At 34.2% G+C, this 25614-nt stretch overlaps 1 protein-coding gene across 2 annotated transcripts in view; it reads left to right on the plus strand.

The window, feature by feature from the left end:
• Positions 1 to 22979, plus strand: part of LOC111085047 (clavesin-1-like) — an 83604-nt gene extending 60625 nt beyond the window's left edge. For both annotated transcript variants that reach the window (XM_022382073.1, XM_022382074.1), the window contains exons 2-8: positions 2566 to 2738; positions 7030 to 7189; positions 14205 to 14266; positions 14977 to 15170; positions 18059 to 18169; positions 20283 to 20382; positions 22309 to 22979. In XM_022382073.1, coding sequence (XP_022237781.1) covers positions 2566 to 2738; positions 7030 to 7189; positions 14205 to 14266; positions 14977 to 15170; positions 18059 to 18169; positions 20283 to 20382; positions 22309 to 22421 — 913 coding nt within the window. In that variant the 3' untranslated portion in view covers positions 22422 to 22979. The remainder of the gene's footprint in view (positions 1 to 2565; positions 2739 to 7029; positions 7190 to 14204; positions 14267 to 14976; positions 15171 to 18058; positions 18170 to 20282; positions 20383 to 22308) is intronic.
• Positions 22980 to 25614: the final 2635 nt, after the last annotated feature.

The raw sequence follows: 25614 nt of genomic DNA on the forward strand, positions 1-25614 counted from the left end.
CCCCCCCCCCACCCCCCACCACACACACCCTCTCAGATCTGTTGCATAATTCAATCAGTCACTAATCGGCTGGACAATTAATGTTAAGAAAGGAAGTGATTATTTTGAAGGGGGTTTGAGACCAAAAGTTATATCCCTTAATACAAGACAACGTTATTATGTACTAAACACATCCAATAAAAGCAAGATTGAAGCATAGTTATAAAATATTTGACACGTTTGGGAAATTTAATATTTAATATTTTCCATTCTTATATTATTCGTTTATTTAATGCAAACAAATAGGGTAATTTTGGACGTCGGGCCGGGCGCGTGGTCTAGTAGTTAGCAAGCCCCATCTATGAGTCTGAGGATACATGGTTCATGTCTCGTAAGTGCAAAAACGCAATATGTACTTTTTAAATTCATGATGTGCTATAGGAGTGATGGTCAAATCTCACTATTTGGCAGACAAGTGTAGCTCAGGAGTTGACGGTAAGTCTGTTGGAATAGCTGTCCTCTAGTCTATCAGTTCAAAGTTATGATGTTTGCGCAAAAATTCTGAAACAAAGGAACACGCGTACCTTAAGTTATGAACAACTGTATAGTAAATCAGTCTCTTTTAGACATCATTTTGTTTTTACTTTTATTCTGATGGTTAGAAGTTAACTGATGCTACAGAACTTTATCATGTCATATAAAACAATTTTGGAACCTCAGAATGTCGTTACAATTAATGTTACCACGTTCGGTCATTCTCTACCTGGTGACCGTATATCTTAGAAATAGCCCCGTAGAGTAGTTTTCATTGCAAACGGCTCATTGGTAAGATGTCATTTTCAAAGCAAACCTTCCGACTTGCAGTTTTCCATAATCCATCGAGTGTACGGGAACAACGGTTCCTCAGCAGCCATTTCGACAGTTTGATCGTATATAAATCTATAGATGTTGCGGCCAGCGAAATGTCCAATATGTCTTCAAATAGATTAACACGATTACCTGTTTCTTTCTCCAGCTGCTTGAGGTATGTGATAGTTAAACTGAATAACTTGAGTACACATGATTATTGTCGCTTTTCCAGGTGAAGATCCTTCTTCATTATGTTCTGTATTGTTGCCTAGGGCACGTAGATGGCTTTTGCCTTTGTGTTCATGGGTTACTACCTGTTACAAGACGTCACATATTACTTACAACGGCTGGGATAAGACTGCGAGTTTCTTTATGGATGGTGCTGGTGCCCCATGTTGATCCATATTTCTTTGTTTTCCAATGCCATTAAGTATAAGGGATATTCTCGTTGTGGAAATTCTAAATTTTCGATATTTATGATCAGGGTATATGAACATTTTTGAATCGTTGTATGTTACTACATACCCTTGCCTAATCAAAGAATTTTTTGTGGCATCACACTACTAAAAATTCCAAACTATGCCAAAATGCATTACTGATACATTTCGTTCCACCACGAGTTTATTTTGGCTGTGGTAATTTTGTGACTTGGTGAACTGTATATTCAAAATCATTATGATATAACTACTCAATCCTATAAATTGCAATATGCCTATTTTTAGTACATTTACGATACTACAACGCATTTTGTTTTGTTATTTTTATGTTATTTTGCATCCATCACTTTCTTAGTTTAAAGTTTGAAATTATAAAATGTCACTTTTTCCCTTTCACTTATAGTTCTTGTTAACTTTACAAGTTTAATATAAAATATCGAACGTGCAGTCTGATTTTGTAAAATGCAACGCTTTTAAATAAGTAATCATGATTTTTGAGAATTAAGAGGCTAACACCTAAAGAATAAAAACTTACAAATGCCATCGATATTTGTGTTGTATATTAAAGTCTCATATACTAGATAGTACTATCCCAGTTAACGAATTTGGTTCAAGACAATAACGTTCCAGGCAGTGTTCTTCTGACTTTAATATCAATCTGATATGTGATAGACGAAAAATAATAATTTCTGTAGAACAGCTGGAAGGTAATAGGAAACCGAGAAAAACACTTACTCGGTGATTTTTCAAGATAATGATACAAAAAAGGCTTTGGTGTAGAACGTACAATTATTCATTACGCAATAAGGGCACACGTGCATATATAAGCTTATTATATATAAAAGATCAAACGTTGAAAACCAGTCTGCTGGAAACAGGGCCAATCTTAGTGACTGACCCCTTCTTCTGATAATAGAATGACAACACACACCCTACGTCACTGGCTCGATAAGTCGTGTAAATTAGGTACTGAACTTTTACTTTTGTAGAGAGTCAACGACCACTATGATATTTTTATGGATTTGGAAAGGCTTGTGCTAGAAACCGAGTTCACAGAAAAGGAAAATAAGTGATGAATATACGTGTATTTCTATACAGCCAAGTCTCACGCTTCGTGTAATTAAATAGAGACTGGTACGAAGCTTGCTACTCCGGTATCTAACAAAACACAAAATAATACTTACATCTTTGTAAAATGTTATAATATTAATCATAAACACAATGAACGCCGTCCACTTTAACATACATAAAATTATTTCGGAAAACTATTTATAATATATTTCGGGTTCTAAACTTACAGTGCCACTGACATGGGCGAAAACACCATAAACAAAAGAAAAGAAACCAAAACTCAAAAGGAAGGCAACAATGACGAAACATTGGTTCACGAAGACGAAGATATGGCAGAGAGTATGGTGATAGAGCTTCGGGAATGGGTAACTTCCCAGCCACACCTAATTAATCCGAGGCTAGGTAAGATAAGACTCAATGCTCGTAATCTAAAATTATTTTTATATAATTGTGTTGATTTTTAATGTTCTTGGTTGTGCTACTAAACTGATAGTGCAAGTTTGTTAGGTATAATTATCAATATTGTTTGTTTGTTTGTGTCCCCATAGGGAATCGACCCCCAGATTTTAGTATTGTAAGTCTTTAAACTTACCGCTGTCCCACTGGGGTAAAATTATCAATAGGATCTATAAACTTTTCTTACGATCAGTACCTTTTACTTTCAGTCTTGTGTCATTCAAAGATGAAGATACACGAAGATCGTTAACACATATACACAGTATGTCAAGTCTAATAATAACTTATTAGTTGACTGTTCATAATCATACACAGTATTGCTGTGATTGAATATTAATTTATATTTTAATATTACGTCTATTTTCAAATTATTACGATATTCAAAATAATGATAGCAATTAATCGAAAGTAACAAGGCAATTGCAAAATACATTTTATCATATAATAACATTTTGTCAAAGGTTATAAAGTAGTGATTCTTTTCTCGCACAACTGTAGTGCATATCATATGATAGGACAACCTAATGGTTTTAGTACCTTCCTAGAACATGTTCTATACGTTTACTGAACACTCGCTGGCTTAGGTGGTGACTATAACATTAATTACTCTCAACATATCCCCTCAATTTTTTATCAGCACTCGATCACAGGACTTTGATTTTATGAGAGATCTATTAAATGTGTAGAATTACTATAGTTACGTAAATTATACAAGACACCCTTTGGAAGGGCGGAAAAAATACCAACAGTCTCTTCTAGAGACTCAAGTAAGCTCGGCCAGTTACTCCTACAGCCTAAAGGATAATTCAAATTGTCTAACCCGTACTAATCACCTGGGCCAGAGATAGTCTAAGGGTTTAATACCGTAGTCACCTGAATCATATACCATCCACAGCAACTACGTAACAATCGCCAGCAAGTAGAAGTCAGAGTGGACAAAGGAGCATCCGTCATCACCGTAGATGTTGGAGTCTACTAGGTACACCTGAAAAAGGCTAATAAGAAGGGTTGGGATTTAGTTCGGTAGTTACTCATAGTTCCAGAAAAATATTTTAAAAACTTTGAGTCTGGACCCAAGAATAGTTTTAACGATAATGAATATCGTGTTCAGTTGTTTGATCCCTGGTAACTACTAATACGTAGTTAGCTGTGTAAATAACTTTTCCATTTTCATTATTCCAGTGATTTAAGATTAATGTTTTTGGGTGTTTATTTTCTGGCTTATATGAAGATCAAAATAGTAAACTAAGCAACTACTTTTGTTTGTAATTAAACACAAAGCTACACAATGGGCTATCTGTGCTCTGCCCACCACGGGTATCGAAACCCGGATTCTAGCGTTGTAAGGCCGTAGACATACCGCTGTGCTACTGGGGGGCAACTACTTTTCAAAGGGAACCAATTGCTTTAATTTTTGTGACACAGGAATAAAATACTGTCTTATCCACTTTTAGAATCGTCCTAACAATAATGTGGGATCTATATATTTTGAGTTTGTAAAATCACAGAAAGAGAGAGAACCACTTCTTTTCTATGGAAAAATAAGGTGTTCAAAAAAGAAGCTTGTAGAAAGACGTATGGATTTTGTTGAAATAGTCGATTTAAAAAATAGTAAAAATGGCCATTAGTGTAGTGTCCCAGTGACAATGATCTTCGCTTGGCTTCTTCATGCTTTATCAAACATGTCTCTGTTTTTGTTGCTTTTAATTTAGTGAAAATATCCATATATTTATTACAAGCCCGGTATATTTATATAAGCGAACTTTTGAACTTTCTTTCGAAGAAATTAATTTAAAAATTAGAATTTTCAACTTGAATGGCACAGCGACACATGGGCTAAACAGCCAGGTTAGAGGCTCTATGAATTCAGATATAGCCATCCATATTTTGAACTGTTGAACAAGGAGGCAGTCGACCAGCAGTACCCACCACCACAAGGATTTTTTTCTGGTTACTTGAACCGAATAACAGAATTGGCATTCGATTTTATACAGAACGTGTTCAGCGGCATCGTGTTTTGAATACCTGGACCCTTCGATCCGCAGCCTGACACTCTAACCACTAGGTAACATCTAGTCGTGGGTATTAATCATAACTGCAAATATTTAATATAAGCGATTATTATCCATTTTTGTCGTCTTACGTGCCACCTTTTTAAAGATGTCTAGAGTTTTTTTATTGGATATTTACAAAACATATTTTCAATATTTGTTCTTTAAGGTCACTTATTTATTTTCTTTGTTTTCTAATTTATATATTGATCATACTGGAGAATTATTGTGGGTATCTATACAATTATGTGTTTTCACGTTATTAATATAATTTGTTATTAATAGTCAGCTTCATTTTAAGTAGTTATCTCAATATAAGTCAGTTTTTAAAGGAGTATGATTTTTTTCATTTAAAATCTACTATACTTATTTTAAAAGTCACTTAAAAAATAAACAAATAAGCGGACGAAATATAAGGGTTTGTTTTTTTAATTTCGCGCAAAGCTACACGAGGGCTATATCCGCTAGCCGTCCTTAATTTAGCAGTGTAAGACTAGAAGGAAGGCAGCTAGTCATCACCACCCACTTCCAACTCTTGGGCTACTCTTTTACCAACGAATAGTGGGATTAGCCGTCACATTATAACGCCCCCGCGGCTGAGCGAGCCTTTTGGTTGGACGGGGAATCGAACCCGCGACCCTCAGATTGCGAGTCGAGCGCCTTATCCACCTGGCCATGCCGGGCCCAAATATAAGGGAGACGTGGGCTAGTTGTTACAAGACTTATACTTCCAAAAGTCTAGTATTTATAGAGTTGTGTATACTTTCACATGATTAGGCCTTCTCAATGTTACTTATCAGAAATGAAAGACTGGAGTTCCAGAAGGCTTTCAAAAGATAGGAACAAAAATCGAATTTTTGATCTCCTACGTAACTTTGTTTATGTGCACAGAAATTGCTTAATGCTACATCAATAGCTAGAGCATGTATGGAGCCACAGAGGGTATGTACACGTGTCATTTATTAAGTGAAACGTGGCAATGATGACTGATTTGTTTGTTAGTATGCATGGTAGTAAACATAGTTGACGTGTTGTGTGGCTATTTGTTAGATCGTCAGAAATGCCGCAGCCTCTCAGAAACGCTTATCCTAGAAAAATATTCTGAAGTAACAGAAAGAAACGCAACGACGCTGTATTAACCGAAATACTTGTAAACCAATGGTTACTGGCTGAGAAAACTGAAGACAAAAACAGGAAACAAAATACTGAAACCATCTGCTTGTTTGCGATTGTTTGAATTTTGGGGATAGTTACACCAATTCTACTCCTAAAAAAACGGCTGTAATGTAAAGTGTGCAGAAACATGGGCGCAATGTATAAATTGTAAGGAGTGTCCCCTCTTGCTTCTCTAAAAACGTGGGTGAAGTGTATGAATTGTAAAAAGTACCCCTCTTGCTTTTAGAGAAGCGGGCGCAGAGTACGCAGTGTGTGAAATGGTTCCAACTTGAGTGCGCTCAGATAAATTCACCTCATGTGTGCCACCTCTGTGAGGATTCTATGATTATGTTTTTCTATTATTTCTATGTGTGTGTGTGTGTGTGTGTGCGTAATAGCGACATTTATCTTTTGCAAGTAATAGTGTACCCTACTAGGAGTCACAACACACCTAGTTAAGGACACTTATTGTAACAACTGATGTTTTGTTCAAACATAAGCTAAATGTTAAAACTAGTTATGGGAGAGCTAATGATTTCACATGATGCTTTTTATAAACATACACAATACTCTGTGTGAGTAGAAGACATTAATGGTGAATCTTTTCAGGTTCTACACTGCTGATACAAAATTTCCTATATATCATCCACTACGAGATTTGTACATTAGAGATTAATGTTTAAACACTCGTAGCATGCTTTTTAAAACATCAATAGGATATACGTTATAGATGTCGACAACAGTTGAAACATAATGCCCATAGATACAAAAGTTTGCATGATGAAATATACTTTGCCATACATATAAGTTTGAAATTGTAATGATGCAATAGATGTATATGAAAAACACTGTACTTGCGAGATCTAGTGAGTACGTTTGAGCTTTCTGTATAAGATGTGAAATGGTAGTACTTGCAAATGTACAATACTGTTTTAATATTATTTTTTTAATTCTTACCTCAAGAAAAATAGCTTCTGATAACAGTCTATTGAATAGCATTTTATCATGTCGTCTTCTTTTGATCTTTACAGATGACTGTTTTCTACTCCGATTTCTTAGACACCAAAAGTACAACCTAGCCAAATCACAGTGGCTTCTGGAGAAGTATATAAAAGCACGGAGCAAGCTTCCTCAATGTTTCCAGCAGCTGGACATAGAAGACCCTGGAGTCGTTGACCTGCTCTCCAACGGGTAAAGAAAAACACAAAATATATTCATATTGACGGATACCGAATAATAAAGCTACTTGGAATAAAAATTAAATTATGCTCTTTAACTTCCACAAATCAAAATCTAAACGATTTCTGCCATAACGTGCATCGATGTATAGTAATTTGTAAATATTGATAAGAAATGAGCCACAGCACTATTTTAAGTGTTTAATACAACTTACATTTATCTCAGTCGAAAACCATTCCTCTAAAGTTTCGTCTAAAACCTAACCAGTTTTTAATATTCATTCTTCCTCTTGGCCCTTCTGTCCAGAAGTGTCAGCTTTAAAAACTACTGTCAGTAAATACGTTGGTGTTTAAATGGGTTAGCTTTTACTTTGTAAAACAGCTCTGTAGCTAGGCATAGTTAGTGCCAGATACAGCAGTGGTATTTGTTTTATCCATTCGGCCTTAATCCCATCTAGTTTGGAGTCGGTCGGTAGTTTTCGAAGCCAATAATTTTTACACTCGGGTAGCTGATCCAGTCAACAACCAAAGGTCAAGCGCCCTAACCACCAGGTCATACCAGGTCCGCAACGATATATAATGTCAGATACCATCACTGTTCTGTCCCTTTTTTTGTTTGTTTAAAAATGTACTTACCCTCTCTACAGGGAGGGCCATATGCATATATCAGTACATGAAACACTGAGATGAAAACAAAACGAGCATTTTTATCTCGGTTTCTAAAATCGGTGCACAAGTTTTCTTGTTTGTCATTAATCATTTATTTATTCACGATATCTACGAAGGAAGTATGAGAGTAGGTAGAGCTGGTCTTCCTTTGCATTTAGCGTAGCATTTTCTTCAGTATTTTGATATTCACAACCAATCTTGTATGTACTGATACAATGTCCCCGATTGAAGTCCAAGAGGTGTGCTAAAAAATATAAAAAATTCTCTCATTTTCTTGCTCAATGCTGAAACTATTATAGATTCTATTCCCAGTAATTTTTAGAATTATATATTACTGTAAATGGCAATGTTTTATAAGACATACTTTAAAATTATGTTATGAAAAAGAAGAACCTCAACAAATGTTCATAACCGGATTTGAAAATGTCAAAATGTCTGGCATGATCTGGCATGATCTCCCGTAACTGAACAAGCTCACCCTTTCAGCCATGGGGGCGTTACTATGTTACGCCCAATCCAACTATTCGTTGATAAAGAGTAGCCCAAGTGTTGGCGGTGGGTGATGTTGGCTAGCTGCTTTCCATTAGTCTATTACTTCCAAATTAGGGATGTCTAACATAGGTATTCCTTCAACAGCTTTGCCAAAATTCCAAAAATAAACACAATTTTAAACTGCATTATAGCACTTTAAAACAGAGGTAAAATTAATAATTCAAACTTTTGTTATCTGATAAATTAAACGAATGTGTGCTGTACAAAATAAGTCAGATTTTCAATATTTCTGCAAACATGTCAGAAGAAATACTCCAAAAGCGTATAGCATACGTCCGTCAGTAAGACATGGATCAAAGCCGGAAGTAAATTTTACACTGTAGGGGTCATTGGAATTTATGGACAATTTTCTCAAATGAACGTGAAAATCGACATTCATTATTATCAGAAAAATCCAGTAGAATTATTGGCGTGCTTTGGATTGTCACGAACTATAATGTTCAGGCTGTAAACATTGTAGTTACAATAACCACCAGTTTCAAAGAACGTACCGTCACTTTCTACTGTAATTGGATACTACTGTGACGTCACGTTCTACTTCCATTGGATATTACTCTAAGAATGAACCAGCCAGTAGTTTCTCAGAACACCAAATCCTGGATCTCCCAAAACTCCACCTGGAAATTTATAAAGAGAAAGTTTTGTTTGCTTGTTGAATTTCGCGCAAAGCTACACCAAGGTTATCTGCCCTAGTATTCCCTAAATTTGATTGTTTGTTTGTTCGAAGTTAAGCATAAAGCTACACAATGGGCCATCTGTGCTCTGCCCACCACGGATATCAAAACCCGGTTTTTATTGTTGTAAGTCCGCAGACATACCGCTGTGCCACTGGGGGCCCCTAAGTTTGAAGTGATAAAAAAGAAGGAAGTCAGCAAGTCAAAACCACTCACCGCCAACTCTTGGTCTACTCTTTACCGCCAAATAGTGGGATTGACCTTCACATTAGAACACACCCACGGCTGAAAGGGAAAGCATGTTGGATGTTAGGAATCGAACCCGCGACCGCAGATTGTGAGTCGAGAGCACTATCCACCAGGCCATGCCAGGCTACTAAAGAGAAATGCAACGACGTTGTAAAGCTCTAGTGGACAACATGTGGGGAACAATTTCGCTATTAAGGTTTTGTTTGTTTTAAGAGCAAGTTTACCCCATGAATCAGCTGCGCTGTGCCCACAGTAAGGATCTAATCCTAAATTTTAATATTAGAAGCCCTCAAGCTTAATGCTGAGCCATCGGGGGATGGGTGTTATTGAGATGGACATAAACTTCCTGATAACTTTAATTTTACTGAACACTTCCAAAATAAGAGATGCTACTTGTCAGAAGATCATTGGAAAATCATTTTATATTCAGGAGATCATTGATTTTGCCTTGAGGAATACTCAATAGCCGCATCACTTGAAATTCTTTTAGGCGGGATTAGAGTAAATTAATCTATGATACTTTTTTCCCTTTATTTTAGTTATGTTTTTGTGCGCCAGCAATACCAAGCGTGGCGTGCGTGTATATCAGATTCGATTTTATTACTCATTAGGATTTCTACCAACCTACCCTAAAATTGAAATTATTTTAGGCAGGATTATAGTTAATTAAACTATGAGACCTTGAGCGTGATCAAATAAAGCAATCGAAAGGGTTTGACGTCCTGAGTCTGAAACTGTAATTATACTTCAAATCGGTCAAGAGATGGCGGAGATATGAGCTAAAAGTTTGTACTTGAAAAACTCGGAGCCATTCTATGAGTTGCTATGCTGCGGCTAAAATATTAAATATAATTTTGAATAAAAATTATAGATTTTAAGTTATAATTTAGCTAGTTGGACAATTAACTTAGAACAAAAAGGCCCTTACACTTCCGATAATAATAAAAACAATTTATTTCAACCAACGTTTTGATATTGCGGCTTCATCAAGGCTAGTAGTACAAGAACTGTTTAGGCCAATTATAAAACATGGGCCAGTAATTTGTTAATTTTAAATTTATTTTGTCCAGTGTACATCAATATAAGATATGAATAACGAAAGCCTATTAAGTTTGCAGTTGATCACTGGATAGCGTGACTCCTTCGAAATTTATTTATTAAAACAATTGAAATCAGCATATCTAACAAAAATGTGTCATAAACGTATTCTGAGCTTTACAGGCTGAATAGCATAGCAAGAGTGCTTCAAAATTTCTTTTTGAATTATCAGATAAGTGAAAATTCAGATTTGTGGTATTTAAGATGCAGTAGATTAGTTGGTATCAAGTGAAAACTCAAGAGTTGTGGTAATTAAGATTCAGTAAATTAGTTGACAACAAGTGAAAACTCAAGAGTTGTGGTATTTAATGTGCAGTAGATTATTTGGCATCAAATGAAAAGTCAAGAGTTGTGGTATTTAATGTGCAGTAGATTAGTTGGCATCAAGTGAAAAGCTCAAGAGTTGGAGTATTTAATGTGCAGTAGATTAGTTGGCATCAAGTGAAAACTCAAGAGTTGTGGTATTTAATGTGCAGTAGATTAGTAGACATCAAGTGAAAACTCACAGTTGTGGTATCTAAGATGTAGTATATTAGTTCACATCAAGTGAAAACTCACAGTTGTGGTACGTAAGATTCAGTAGATTAGTTGGCATCAAGTGAAAACTCACAGTTGTGATATTTAAGATTCAGTAGATTAGTTGGCATCAAGTGAAAACTCACAGATGTGATATTTAAAATACAGTACGTTAGTTGGCATCAAGTGAAAACTCACAGTTGTGGTATTTAATGTGCAGTAGATTAGTTTTCATTATTTCAATGTAGTGACACGCACAGTTTTTGATTAAACCAGCGATGTGTCTTAATACATTGTGAATGTGCGGTTTTCGTTTTAGAATATTTTAACTGTATTATTGCTGAAAATTTTAGTACATTCCCCTATGTTTATCTCAGATTGTTTCCGGTTGTGCTTCACTTTAACGTCATTCAGTTTGGTGAGCTGGTAGATGTTTTCTGTTTTGTTTTTATACCCAGAAAAGATGAATAAAATTGGTAAAACCTTTCGTTCTAAAATTGTGATATTTTACATTTTACAGCTTCATTATTTTTATTTAATCACAGTGTTTGTAGTTCGGGGCTTTTTCAGATAATTTCACAATAAAGTATCAATACCCTTAATAATTAAATTATTCGAAATTAAAATTAAGTTTGGAAAGTTTATAGGTCAGATTTGATTAGGTGTTATACGTAAAAGTGAAGGAAGATATAGTGCAAAGAATATTTTGAATGAAGTACATGAATCTAAAGGGAGAATTTAAAAACAACTAAAAGAAAAATTATTAAGTTTTATGATCGATCAAAACAAAACTCATATGATCTTCAGTGAAATTTGAACAAGCTGCAATGTCACAGAATTGAAAGAAGTGTAGAGAAACGTCGGTTTGAAATTAGATAAATCTTTTTGACGAACAAGGATGGGAACTGTTTGAACAAGGGCAAATAAGAAGACACTTATGGCAATTCTGTTAGATTATTTGGATCTGAATATGTTCATATAGTAAAACACCGGTTATGATTGACTTCTATACAAAAGTAAAACGCCATGGTATAATTGCTTTGTGTTAAAGGTTCAAAAAAGGATCTTTACCAAGATATATTCATGAACCCACTGATATTCGAATCTTATTCCACGATCAGATAATTTATTGGGTCATGGGGAGTTAACGTCACTTTATTACAAGAATAAAAGATTAAGAGATTAATTGCTTATTGGCGTTTAGTAACTATATTAGATACTGCTAATAAAATGTTGGCTTAAATTCTGGCAAGTAGTTTATCAAAGTTTATAGGGTTTTAATATCTTTGTTTCAATGTCTCAAACAAAATGTCCATCGGGAATAGATGTCACGTGTTTTGGATTTTGTTCAAGTTAGACCAACAGGTAGATTTTAGTGGAAGGGATCATAGTCATATTTCAGCCATGTTAACAAGCCTAGATTTTGATAAGGGTATTTATTAATTGAATTAACTTTGGATACAAATATGAGTTAAGTGTTGTAAAGTATAATAGAACACTCGCAATCACGGTTTACACACAAAATACTTTCGATATGAACATAGTTGAGACTGTATATGGGATCATATACAAGAACTGAGACGGTCTAAAGGCGACCTACAAACTTAGTTGAATTATAGGAAGTAATACAGAACATCTGTAATAATATCCATATACTGATAAAGTGTGTGACAGCATGAAAACAAGGTGTAATGCTACATGCAAGGGAAAAACACACATGTAAAAATATTAGTGCATTGTACAATTTATTCGCTTTTATTTCGTATTTTTTGCAACAATGTTTTGTATAATAAATTCACCATCTTATTGTTCAAGATTTCTGTATGTGTGTCATTTGCTTGTTTTCATAACTATTGTTATTACTTTATACATATAATTTTATATCATGTTTTACAACTGATGTAAAACTGGAACACGCAATTTATGTGATGTAGTAACAAAAAGTATTGCTCCCTTGTGTTTTGAGTGTTTTTCATGTTAATAATCTGTGGCTTGGGATTTTCAATTGCTCTCTATAGCAATCTAAGTGTTGATGAACAGAAAGAAAATACACTAATTAATATTATACCAAAAATAAATGTAAGTAAATACTGATTATGAATGTTATATTTTCATTTTTCTGAGCGAAATTGGTGATCAATACGATAAGGAATATTTTCTTGACGAAAGGTGCTACAGTGCTTCTAGTTAATTTATACAAAACAAAGGTTAAGTGCACAGGTTAGAAACAACGGTTAAAAACAAGGGATACATTTGAATTTTCAGAGATTAAGTGCAAGTATCTCAATGATGACTTTATTTTTTGAAAGCTGATGTAAACCTTTGGATATAGAACATAGTAGTAAGGACGTTATTACATCTAGATTTTTGAAGTTAATATATAAGGTTCGTTTGAATATGTTCTAATGTATGCATTATTTACTTTTATGCACTATTCGTAAGGGGAAACATTTATAAAAACATTTTCCTAACTAGCATGCTCAAAGACTGAATTTTTACTTTATTTTTTACTTTTCTAAAGAAAATAGAATAGTGAAATTTACTTGGAGCAGTGCAGGTTGTTATGAAAAAAAATCAATACATATAATAACTAGATTGTTGGCTGTTTTATCTTAAAGATATGAGAATAAATGACGAAAACTGAAGTTTTGATGATAACCTTATGGCAATCACAACAGTATATTATATCTTCCCTGTCGAATGATATTCACCATTGTAAACATATTTGGCACTATATCAGAGTTGTTCCATTTAAAACAAATCAACTCACTTAATCAGTTTGATTTATCATATAACTAGATCTTTTTGCAACGTCTATCCGTTATTACTGTTCATTATACAGGGTGGGACAAAAGTTACTATACAGCTGATGTTAGACGATTGGTGCGGTTAGTATATTTGGTATTACATGGCTGGTTCGACAGAAAATATTACATAACTAACTGGAACCAATTTAATTATTATTTCTTTCAGAATAATGAATGGAAATTACTAGACTATGTTCAAAATGTCTGTTTGTTTTAGAACAGAGTCACATTGGGCTGTCTGCTGTGTCCACCGCGAGAAATTGAACCCCGAATTTTAGTGTTGTAAGTCCGTAAACTTACCACTGACCCATCACGAGACAAATTCAAAATGAAACAACTTTGTATTCACTTTGGTTCCATTCTGTATTCAGTATTTTATTTCTAGAGAACAAAAATGATGGCGGCTTTCTTCACAACAATGTAATCACTTGTTTTAAAAATTCTCAAACGTTTTTCTTTTAAGCTACGTCTTCCCACTTCCTGAGAAAGATCGGGACGGCCGTGTCACTGTTTTTGGAATAGCAGGTGAGGAACCACAGTGTAATTAGAATGTCGATATTATAGCTATATAACTAACACAAGATAATTTCAAACAAGTGAATTTTTTCTCTCTCATCACTCATTTAACATCAGCTCACCGGTGCTGAATTTCTTGTTTAGTTCAGTTGCTAAGTTCTTCATGGTTAATGTTTCTTTTAATCTTAGCCACACAAAGAAAAATGCATGAATGTAAATGTCGAAATTGAACAGTTCCAAATTAATGAAAAGGCTGAAAATGAGCAGTGGCTAAGATTAAAAGAAACATTAGCCATAAAGAACTTATCACCTGAACTAAACAAGAAATCCAGCACTGGTGAGCTGATGTTAAATGTGTGATAAGAGAGAAAAATAATATAGCTTTTAAATCTAGCCTAAATAAAAATGTGGGAAGCATAGTTTATGATAACTTTATTAGAGTAATCTTGTATAGGTTTGATATAATGGTACAAGTGGTTTAATACTTAGTATGTAAATAGTTTGTGTTAAGTTTCTTATTAAACAACCAAGTCATGCACGTAAGAATCTACTATAAGGTACAAGTGTTCGAAGATGTAAAGAGCTACTACAGTTAGGGAAAGCACTATTTGAACCTTGGAGTCTATACATTTAACCCACATGTCGTACAAGGTACCGTTGAGGTTAAAAATATCAAATATAGTTATGCTAGCCTCACTTTGAAAACGTTCTCTGAACAGGTGTTATGGACCCAAGACGCCACAAACCCAGGGATTCCTACAGAGCATATGTGACGACATTTGAAGCTCTGTTAGATGATGAAGTTGTCCAAAAGAGAGGTTTATCTTATATTTTTGATCAGGCAGACTTCCGACTCTCGCACTTCACTATTGTTGGGCCTAAAGAACTTCAACTATTGATGTCAACAGGAGAGGTAAAAAGAGTAATTTCTATCCAAAGACAAACATTGTTCATTGCAAAAAAAATGCTATACAGTAACTGTTATGAAAATCTTAAGCTACACTTTTTTGTATTTTTTTTACAACTGACAGCAAAACAGAAGTCTGGATTTAGTTACGAGCTAGTTTCTACTGTTTGAGTAGAGTTTCCCCTTATCTTTGGTATAAATTTATGCTTTGTGGACAATGCTCGTATAGCTTCGTTCACAATGCAAACGAGAGTAATGGTAAGTCACTCTAGAATATCGTCTCGCCATTTAATAAGGTGTTTGAATCTTAATTTAGGCTTAACAATAAGTTTTAAATTTATTATATTATTTCTTCCCTGGCAAGGAAGAACTAGATGAAAATATAGTAGGAACTGTAACTTAGTGTAGAATAGATCGTAAACCTATCAAAGAAGGCTTGTTTCTGAAGATATTGTTTGCTTTGGAAGTAGCTTTAAGATTGTGCTCCAAGAGCCAAAACAATAATTAAATTTTTCTTGAAAAACACTGAATGAAATTGTGAAAATTTAGTACCACCCGATAAAAACATTTTAATAGATACCATTTAAGAGAAGTTTAGTTATCAATAACTTTAGTCATTAGAAAATGAAGTTGGAAAGAGCACCGTAGTTACCAAGACCATATTGTGGGCACTGATTACTTTTATCTGTCATTTTTTTACCTATCAATGAAAAGTATATAGAAGAAACTGGTTGAAAAGTTAAATCGCTTACAACATCAAATGGAATGAATGCTTAATTGAATGGGCTGGGCGTGGCCCAATGGTTAGCATGTCGAATCATGGATCTGCGGGTCAAGAACTGGAGATTTGTTACCTAAGAAAATAAAATAAAACTTGCGCTCCGCACTTTGGGGGCGTACGTGTGTTATAAGGGTGACTGCCAAATTCCAATAGTCCAAGAGTTAGCGATGGGTACGGTTGACTATAGCAACCTTCCCTGTAGCATATCAGTTCAAATACATAGCCTTGTGATTAGGGCGCCCAACTTGCAATCTGCGAGTCGTGGGATCGAATCTCGTCACCGAACATGCTCGCGAAATTCAGCCGTGGGGACAATATAATGTTACGTTCAATCCCACTTTTCGTTGGTAAAAGAGTAGCATAAGATTTGGCGGTGGCTGGCGTTGACTAGCTGTCTTTCATCTAGTTTATCATGTCTAAATTAGGGACGGCTAACCCTCGAGTAGCTTAGTGCGAAATTCAACAAACTATCAGTTCAAAATGAGGGACCACTAACGCAGATAGCCCTTGAGTAAAACAAACAACCTTATATTAATCCCCAGTGAAGAGTGTTTTTTTCTTATCATAAGGATAAATGTACTGTTTAAAACGTTCTAATTTTTACCAGTGCCCTTGTCCTCATTGTTAGAATATTGTCTACACACATTAAAGAACGTTAAATAAATCACAGTGAGCTTGAAATAACGCGTCGTACACAGTACCTTAAAATGTGACACTCCAGTACAACTGTACTTTTCTGCAGGTCATAAATGTACATCAAGGATAAAGAAAATTTTTCAAATAGCCGAATCAGCTTTTAACCAGAACCAGGCTTGAGTTTCGCTGTAAATCAACGATTGATGTCTACAAAAGAGTTAAACATTGTATTTTATTTCTGTTGATGAACCAACAAAGTTTACAAGTTACAATAAAGATAGTACAGCATTGTTGTGTACAATTTGAGTTTCACTTTTAATGTGTACAAGGTGGGGAACATAGTTCACTCTTAATATACAGAGAAACACATACACACTGTTAACTGCTGAAAAGATGCGGAAAGAATAGTCACTGTTATCTATAAAAACGTAACAAAATCCTACCTGTATTACATTGAAAGTGTGACAGGATATTATTATAATCTTTTTATTACGTTCTTAGATAGGACTAAAACCCAAGACCTCTCACAAACCATGCGAGTACTTTACCAACTTAGCCAAAGGGTTAAACTCATAAGCATCTCTTACTAAGGTACTTTTTAACAGCTTCAACTACCGCAGCAGTTGTTTTCAAGAGAGCTAACTCAGTAAAGTTTTCCAGTGATGACTTTCCACAAGATAATTAGCTAGATTACATAGACAACTAATACAGTGGTCAGCATACAGAGCAGTTTCACAATGATAATTATTTACGAAACAGTTAACACTTGTCTATAAACAAACAAGACTATGACAGCTGAATATAGAAAAGGTAATTATGTTGTAGTTATATGGAAGAGAGATAAAACAATATAACGATACTGTTGTCTGCAGACAATTAACACCTTGATACATGCGGCTGTCTACAAAGAAAGTAAAACAATATTAGTTCTCTATGAAACAATTTAATGATATGTTTGTCTGCAGAGAGCTGATACATGTAGCTGTCTACATAGCAGTTAAAACAATAGTATCTGTCTATAAGGCAGTTAGGTTAATAATGTTGTTGATTGAAAACAATTTATACAATATCAATTGTATACAGGATAACTATTACAGTGCTACTTCGTTATGATATAATCAACAATAATAATATGCCTACCTAGAGAGAGAGTTAATACAATGATAGTTGTATACGAAAATACTCATTTTATATTAACTCGAAAATTGAAGTAACAAAATTTTTACAGTAAGCAAGTTCTGGTTTTTAATTACTACAACGATTCGACCCATAGCTACATTCAAAGATACTGTTATTGTTCAGTTCAGTAAATTTATTACTAAACATTAACCTTATATTAACCGTCAACAGCAAAATTAACTTAATGATCTATGTATCAGAAAACAAACGCAAAAAAATAGCTATATTTTAGTAAATGTATATATTATAATTTTAGATAATTTATAACATGTACATAAAAATAAGTAATTATTTTCAGAAAGTTATGCCAATACGTCACAGAAGAATCCACTGGTTGAATATGCCTAAACATCTCCTGTTTATCTACGAACTGTTTAAAAAACTACTGAGTAAGAAGATCCAAGAACGGGTACGTGTATTGGCACATTATTAGATTAATTATTTTATCCACAACAGAACCAATGGGCGTCAGTAAGGTTTGAGAAAAAGCTTAAGATGCTTTAAAACATGAAAATTCTCACAGTTTTACAATTTTTTTTGTTTGTTTTTTTGTATCAAGTATTCAATAACTGAAACAACTTGGAATTTTTACATTCTTGAAATTTTTTCTTTAAACTTACAAAAGATTCAAAGAATGAAGGAGAATGCACAGAATATGATTGAACAAATTAAAATGTTTCTTGTGGAAGAAAGCCTCAATCCAAGTTCGGGTACTCCCTTCCCAGTCTATCCCCAGATGTAAAACACAGTACTATGCCTTATTTGTGTGTTTTCTTTTCTGCTGTTTAGCATGTTAGCTCATACCATTTATAAGGCCTAACGAAGTTTCTTTGCTTTGCCAACTCGTGTTTTTAATACCACAAAGTTATTTCGCGCCCTCAAAACAACACTATTTTTAGGGAATATTCGTAATCGAGATTAATGAGTTTAAACTATACGACAGGAAGGTTTTTCAAGTCAAACTTAGCCAAACTGTTTTATGTTATCATTCCCATTACACTTGGTGTGCTAACACAACCATTACTTAGCTGGTATTTATGACAGGAGGCTTGTTTTGTTTGTTTTAATAAAAAAATCTTGCTGCCAGCATAACCTCTGCTGATATTTACATGACGTTGTTGTGTGATTCGTGACTGAACACGCTGCCGAATACGCAAGTGGGTAAATGCAATTGTAAAAGTAGAAAAGACATTTCTTTGTCTAATAATCTAACCTTTCGCATTTTCCGAGTCGAACATGGTGCTTCTTGCAAACTCACGTGTGCTTTTCCGGCTGAGTAAAAGGGCTATCCTGACAATAATCGTTGTAAAACATTTCCTGATGGTTCAATTTACCACATATGGATAATTTTCTAAGGAAGGAATTCATTCACACATAAAACGTTCGTACACAAAACTGTTCCGTGGCACTTCATATAAAGTTACAAAAGTTAACTATTGTACTAATATTTATGTGGTTGGTGTGAATTCTTTTTTTTTGTTTGTTATATGAAATATGATGTCACTAATTTGTATAAAGCATCAGTTACTTCAGTAGTGGCTATTAAGGGGAACTAAGCTTCTTAGATCCTTTATTGTCTTTAAGGAAATTTTTATCAAAATACATTTGAAAAGACATACTTCTTGACTTCTTTTATGTCAGAATTTAAAATATATTTCTTTGCCAATTGTCCAAGTATAAGGCTTTTTCTTACACTTCTTCATAGTACAAATATGTACTGTGGTGTTGTTAGGCTTAGGATTCTTCTACAGTAGGTGTCTGTGACTTGTTAGCGATAAATTCAACAATAAATGAACAGCATGCACGTCACTTGTTCTCAAAATAATATATATATTCGGAACAAGTTAAACGTATGTACAACAAATTCTTCACACTATGGAGACTACAGGCATATCATAGACACTATATATATATAGTTCTCTTCTTGTTGTCAGAAGTCCACTTAGGCCTATTCAATTGCTTTAGGATTTCAATGAACAAGCCAAACTATCTTCTCCATTACTATCGCATTAGTATTCTGTGTGTGATTCACTTACAATTGTGGCACTGCTACCGTAATCGTTTGGTCTTCTTTCTTCTAAATATCCTCTGTTCCTTTTGTCAAAGTGCACTCAGGTTGATCCAATTACTTTAGAACCACGCTTTGACAGAATAAATAATTTTTCTTATCTCCTTTTCTACCGTTAGTCTTACTCTAACATATTAAACGTTAGACCTATGTTAATCGTTGCGCCTATCACTTCTACGGTAGTTAACTTTACGCCGAATTTTTCCTTGCCCGTAACTTTATTCTCTTCTGCTATTGTCTGTCTGCCTTCTAGAAATCTCTATATTCTCGATGTCAATGTATTGCACACGACGTTCGAGTGTCTCAACATCAGTGACTTATAAACACAACTTCCTACAATCGTCTGCTTTTAACTCTTATTATAACAAAAACTAAACAAAAAAAATAAATAATCAACAATATCTAAACTGAACAGACTTTTATATAATGACATTCTATTTATTTGATGTTTCAGATGGTTGTTCATTGGAACCTTGAGACCCTTCATTCTCATTTTCCTCGAAATATGTTACCAAAGGAATATGGTGGAGAACACACTGTGAAAGAACTTGCAGGTACCTAAATGATAAGTTTTGATGAATAAAGCAACAGACGTATAACGACTCATTTTGATCTCGTTTTATTAGTTAAGATTATTACATTTAGCTCTGATAGTTTTTAAATAGTACAGACTGTCGCATTTCAGATCACCAAAATAAGTTTAAGACATTTAGAAAGCTGAAACTTGATTAACTTCCTTAAGCCTACTTTTGTGAACAAGGCTAATTTTCATGTAAGGTCCTGTAAACGACGAGTAAGGATTTACTGCTGAAAGTTACTATAATAACCTATAGAGAATTCCTAACATATTTTTAAAGATTATCATTACAAAATGTTTCAATTTCTTGAAGATTCCGTAGGACGTTTCTAGCTTTTAGCTTTACCTTCTCCAAGAGGTTTTTAAGTGTATTTTAAAACACCTTGGCAGAATACTACAATGTCAATGTGATGAAAGGGAAGAACGATGACATTACTAATTAAATAACAAATTTAAAAACATACTGAACAAAGTTCATAATATGAAATATTATTGTCTAAATATTAACTACGCCATTTGAGACGAATTTGGATTCTGATTTCTGTTTTTGATAGATATTAGAATATTTCCGTTTTTCAACTAAAGCAGATCAAAGAATCTATGGGTGTAACTAACAATTGCGTTATTTGAGAGTGAATATCCTTTTTTTTGGGGTTCTGTTTCAGTTCGGGTGTCTTTCTTTTTTAACTAAAGCGGATCAAATAATGTGTAAGTGAGAAACTTCAGCACGAGACCAAGTAAATACATATTATGTGTGTGTGTGTGTGCAAGTGTCCCAGTGCATAACCCAAACGAGTTACATGAGCTTGTTTCATCGATGACTCAACGTTAAAATGATTTTCGTTACTCAATGAGAAAATTTGGTTTAACAGCTATCGCCCAGGAGTTAATAGTTTACAAGTCCTACCCAATAGACGATGAAGTAAGTCACCTACCTATATCCGCGCCCCCAGTGGCATGTCTGCGGACTTACATCGCTAGAAACCGGGTTTCGATACCCGTGGTGGGCAGAGCACAGATAGCCCATTGTGTAGCTTTGTGGTTAACTTCAAACAAAAACAAACCTATGTCCTTGTTATATTAATAAATTGATTATTCAGTGGCTAAATGGCATAACATAATTCGATGAAATGAAATATGATGTCACTAACTGGTACAAATGAGCATTAATTTCAATAACTGCCATTAGGGGGTACTAAGCTCCTTAGACGCTTTATTGTCTTTAAGGAAACTATTATCTACGTACATTTCAATAAAAATACTTTTTTCACTTCTTTTGTTTATTTGATTTCTCAAACGGTTGTTCGCTGGACCTTCGAAAGCCTTCACTCTCGTAAGATCTCGCAAAAGTAATACAGCGAAGAGCACACTGGGAAAGAACTCGCAAAGATCTAAGTCTTAAGGCTTAAATAATGTTTGTTTTGCCGTTCGTTACAATTTCTCGCAAAATCAAAAGAAAACTGGCTTGTGTTTTCCAGTGGTGGCCAGAACGATGCTTTTTGGGATACCATAACGTAGATACAAACTAGATATATGAGTTATATGGAAAGAAACTGAAAACAAAAACGTGAATATTCTTAACCGAATAAGAAAAATGATCATTTACTAGTTTTCCATGTCTGTCTTATTGATTAACCACGTCACCAACGTCTCCAATGCCTAGCAGTGACACATCGTACGTCCAAACGCTTGAATAAATTCAAAACGTGCGTTGCAGTTGTCGCATTGTATAATTCAAACCAGTTAAACGAGCTTGTTTAATCAATTTGCATTTTTATATGTGAAGAATGGTCGTATAAGCTAGTTTTTACACTGCGTGATCTAATTCAAAAGCTACGGATTTTTATTATTAATCTAAGTTGTTAGAGCATACTAACATACTTCTTTCTTGGGCATATTTCAGGTCGATGGGTGGAAACGTTACGACAAAAGAGAGATTACTTGTTGTCATTAGATAAAATGCAATATGACGAAAGCAAGAGACCCAGCCGTGTGCCTAACAACGATGGTTTTTAATTTATAAAATAAATAAATTTATGTGTAAAATTACACAAACAGAAATTTAATGAGAAAATATGTTCATATTCTTCTGGTAATACAGTTCTAAAATGAAATGCTATTGCCGTGGAGATAAAAAAAGTGTTTCTTGTGCTAAATAGTTTAAACATTTCAACTGTTTAGTGCAGTATAGCCAACAACAAGAGTGACCAAGTGACCATTCAATATAACATACATTGTAATAGTTGCTTTGATATTAGTTATAAGCTAGCAAAAAATATTTACCCTAAGACTGTTGTAAAGAATATATTTCGTAATAATTCTGTAACTACATATACTAGGGTGTAGTAAACAATGGGGATTGGAATCCTTCAAATGGCGATTTATACACATTTTGGTAACTACGAAAAAATCTGAGTATGGTTTAACAATGAGTTTATATTATTTAGATATATTTGCATATTCAAATTCATAAAAATAGTTACTTACCAACATATTGTTTGTATTCGTGTTGTTCAATCCATGCGTACAGTGCATGTTCGATTTAATCAATGTATGGTTAACATGATGCTTTTAATGTTTACTTACAAAATTCATTTCAATTTGTATTGTAAAATAAATGACCTCAGTTACTACGTGAATTTTTGTTCCTCGTAATTGTATCACCAAAAGAGACAAAAATACAGCTTTCACACAAACAAAGTCTAAAATTCACGTTTATTATAAACTTTTAAACGACAATCAAATATTTTAAATAAAAATGTCGTTAAAACTACAAGAAAGACAACATTCTGAAGTTTCGTCTTCATAACTGTTATGATTCATCCATTTATATCCCGAAAAGAAGAAAAATTAATATTGCCACCTATAGTTCGGTTTACATACACATATATGTATTTGTAGGAAATTAAAACGTCAGTATCAAAATCTGCTAGAAATAATGCGTTGATCTGGTTTTTTTCAACAATTAAGTTATAGCATGCTCAAGAAAATTTTCTAATTTTAATTCACAAACATTTCAAAATCTAACAATCAATTAAGAATGTACGTCTTTATTTAAAATCTTCTTTGAAACAATTCTTTTATAAAACTGCATAAGTAATATTAATATCAAAAAACATATAACTAGTTAAAAATTACTATTTGACAAAAAAAATTATAAAATGGGACCTACGAAAACACAGAATTTTTTTTACTACTTATGCCTACTTGGTTTCTATTACCACAATAATTAACACCTGTTTACAATAAGCCTAATAACAACGTGGTGTTTTCTTATAATCAGTGAAGTTAAAATAGAGAGAGGGGGGTTATATAGTCATTGTTTGGACGAAACATTTAATAATTCTCTTCTTTCTAATTTCTTTGTTTTCCTCAGCTAACATTTCATCATAATTAAATTTGTAACTTTTGGTTTCCTTTTGTTGATTCATGTTCTTAAATTTTTGTCAGACTAATTAATCATAAGATTATTAATACTGATATTGTTATTAATATAAAAGTTTTTGAGTACAAGATACGGAAATAATGGGTATATGCATTTTATTTTAATAAATTGATTTTTAGTTGAAATTGGCAAATCCAGACGGAGTTAACATAACGTGTACCGCTGCGCTCATGAGGACTTGTGCAATAGTTTGATTAGGCCTATATGTAAGTGACTTATTACAAGTGTAACCAGTCTTCTTAACTTTTTTTTTTATGAACCTGTGTATGTCAGTACCGGTCCAAGGCTCTCTGTGAATGCTATTCACTCAGTGTTATTCCCTGATAACTGTTACATCTTTCGCTGTAATACCATTTCACTGGTTCATTTCTCTAAACTATTCTCAGTTTTATATATATGTTAGTTGAATGAGCTGCACTGCGTACGTCAGGCCCTCTTATACATATAGGAAATATGCGAGAGAAACCACAGTGGCACCCCTCGTGGCAACAAATGTAATACCCGTTTAACAACCTTATGCGACTTCACCTTTCTAAGTCATACTGTTTGTGAGATATGACGCTCTGAACTGAGAAACGTTCCTTATAACTACACTGTGTCTTTTGATAATCAACAAATATGTCTTACATGTCTATAGTCTAACTCAGACAGTCTCGCATAACTTCACATCATACCCTTTCCTTGCCAGACCACGAAATTTCATGTCACATGACCAAATTATTATTATATGTTTTAAATAATCATACATGAGCTTAGTATTTATATGTTACCGCTAGAGGAGCCTCGTATCAGTTTCTTATATAAAAATGACTCATTTAATATATGCTACAAGGCAAGTGAACTAATGTTTTTAAGCCAAATAAAAATTTAGGCGAAACGATTTGTTTGTTTTTGAATTTCGCCAAAGCTACACGAGGGCTATCTGCGCTAGCCGTCCCTAATTTAGCAGTGTAAGACTAGAGGGAAGGCAGCTAGTCATCACCACCCACTGGCCAACTCTTGGGCTACTCTTTTATCAACGAATAGTGGGATTGACCGCAACATTATAACGTCCCTACGGCTGAAAGGGCGAGCATGTTTGGTGGGACGGGGATTCGAACCCGCGACCCTCAGATTGGGAGTCGATCGCCTTATCCACCTGGCCATGCCGGGCCTAGCCGAAACGATAGAAGTAAAAATACATAAACGATAAACAAAACCTTACCTAAAGATAAAATGAAAATCGCTGCTTCACAATTACTATTATAATATATTACAACTTTTCTACGATTTTCACTTTCAATTATTACTTTGAACAACTTTATTTCTATTTCTAGCTGGGTTTATCACTATGCTGACATCCGTACTACTTCGGCAACAGAACCAGAATAGAGTGATTCAAAGTACTATTGTCCCTCGGTGAGACAGTGGTACGTCTACGGACTTGCAACGCTAAAATCGGGGATTCGATTGCCCGTGATGAACACAGCAGATAGCCCAATGTAGCTTTGCCACAAAATAAACACACATGCACACCAAAGTGCTATTAACGGAACATGTGGGTGAAATACCAAACACTTTACTATTCCTTTTTCAGTGGTATCAGGATTTTTACAGTTTTCCAAATGTCTCTTTCAAATGTCTGTATTTTAAATGTACTTTCTACTGAACAGTTCTTGAGCCGGATCAGCTTTACCTAATACAGCCTGATATAGGTAAATTAAGCTATTATTAATTTCTTCCCAGTTTCGAAAGCCATTTCTGACCTTTTCTCTCGAAGAATTG

This window comes from Limulus polyphemus, unplaced genomic scaffold (genome assembly GCF_000517525.1).
Source record: "Limulus polyphemus unplaced genomic scaffold, Limulus_polyphemus-2.1.2 Scaffold214, whole genome shotgun sequence".
NCBI classification, from domain to species: Eukaryota; Metazoa; Arthropoda; class Merostomata; order Xiphosura; family Limulidae; genus Limulus; species Limulus polyphemus.